The sequence below is a fragment of the Papilio polytes genome, unplaced genomic scaffold, assembly GCF_000836215.1.
Source record: "Papilio polytes unplaced genomic scaffold, Ppol_1.0 DF821065.1, whole genome shotgun sequence".
Taxonomy (NCBI): domain Eukaryota; kingdom Metazoa; phylum Arthropoda; class Insecta; order Lepidoptera; family Papilionidae; genus Papilio; species Papilio polytes.
In genome coordinates this window covers 1-1077 of record NW_013528139.1, presented here as the reverse complement: position 1 = coordinate 1077, position 1077 = coordinate 1, and the positions used below count along the sequence as shown (strand labels likewise).

Below are 1077 nucleotides of genomic sequence, written 5' to 3'. Positions count from 1 at the left end.
GATTAGGACCTTTAAAAGGTAATCTGACGACGTAACGCCCTTCACTATTTCTATATGTTGTTTTTTCGTAAATCTCTTCGCATCTTATTTCTTCTTTGGTTTTTCTTTTCTTAATACTTTCAGGTTCTCTTTGTATCTCCCAAAATTGTTTTAAAAGCTCTTCATTTAGATGTATATGCATGCTGATTACATTATGATCTTCTTGTACTAATTCATCTCTTATTTTTCCAGACAAGATCCAGCCTAATTGCGTATTTTGTGCAACTGGTCCAGATAAAGCTGAATGTTTCAGAAGACCATCCAGTAGAATTTTACCGTATATCTCAGCACCCAAAATAATATCTATCCGTCCAGGTGTACTGTAGGTTGGATCAGCTAAAGGTAGATTTGAAATATCTGGCCAATCAGGTAGAGGTGTATCCCTGGCCGGGATAAATGAAGTTAATTTTTTCAACACAAAAGCATTGACTTTGATAGAAAATTCAGGGTTATATAAAGACATAATCTCAAAAGATGCCTTACTCTTTGTTTGTGTTTGACCCTCTCCTACTCCACAAATAAAACCATTCACCGAAACTCGCTTCAGCTTCAGGTACTGTGCAGAGGCTTCAGTTATAAATGACGCTTCAGATACTTGGTCAATCAAAGCTCGAACTATTTGTGAATAACCAGAAGATGATCTAATTCTGATCATAGCTGTGGCCAGTAACACTTTGCTCCGTTGACTCTCATTAGTAAAATGAGCTACAATTTGCCTATCAGGTTGTTTGTTAATCTCTTCTGTTAAAGTGTTCTCATTATTGGAAGACTCCTTAGCAATTAATTTCTCATCACGATTAGAATTTCTGTGGTAATGTAGTAATGTATGATGTCGTCGGGTACATTGGCGGCAACTTATAGATGAATAGCAATTATACACACTGTGGTTTGGTGATAAGCAATTGAAGCACAAATGTTTAGCTTGCACATACTTAGTTCTCTCCTCTGGGGTTTGTGCTACAAACTGCTTACACTGATATAATAAATGTTGTCCGGAACACATAACACAGATGTAATTTTTCTTCTCCACTGATGAAT

General features: G+C 36.4%; 1 protein-coding gene across 1 annotated transcript; it reads right to left on the bottom strand.

Moving 5' to 3' along the window:
- Positions 1 to 9: 9 nt before the first annotated feature.
- Positions 10 to 694, bottom strand: LOC106109868 (the record flags this gene model as incomplete). Its single annotated transcript, XM_013291506.1, has 1 exon — positions 10 to 694. A coding segment is annotated over exon 1 (685 nt), but the record flags the coding sequence as incomplete, so codon positions are not given.
- Between the last annotated feature and the right edge of the window lie 383 nt (positions 695 to 1077).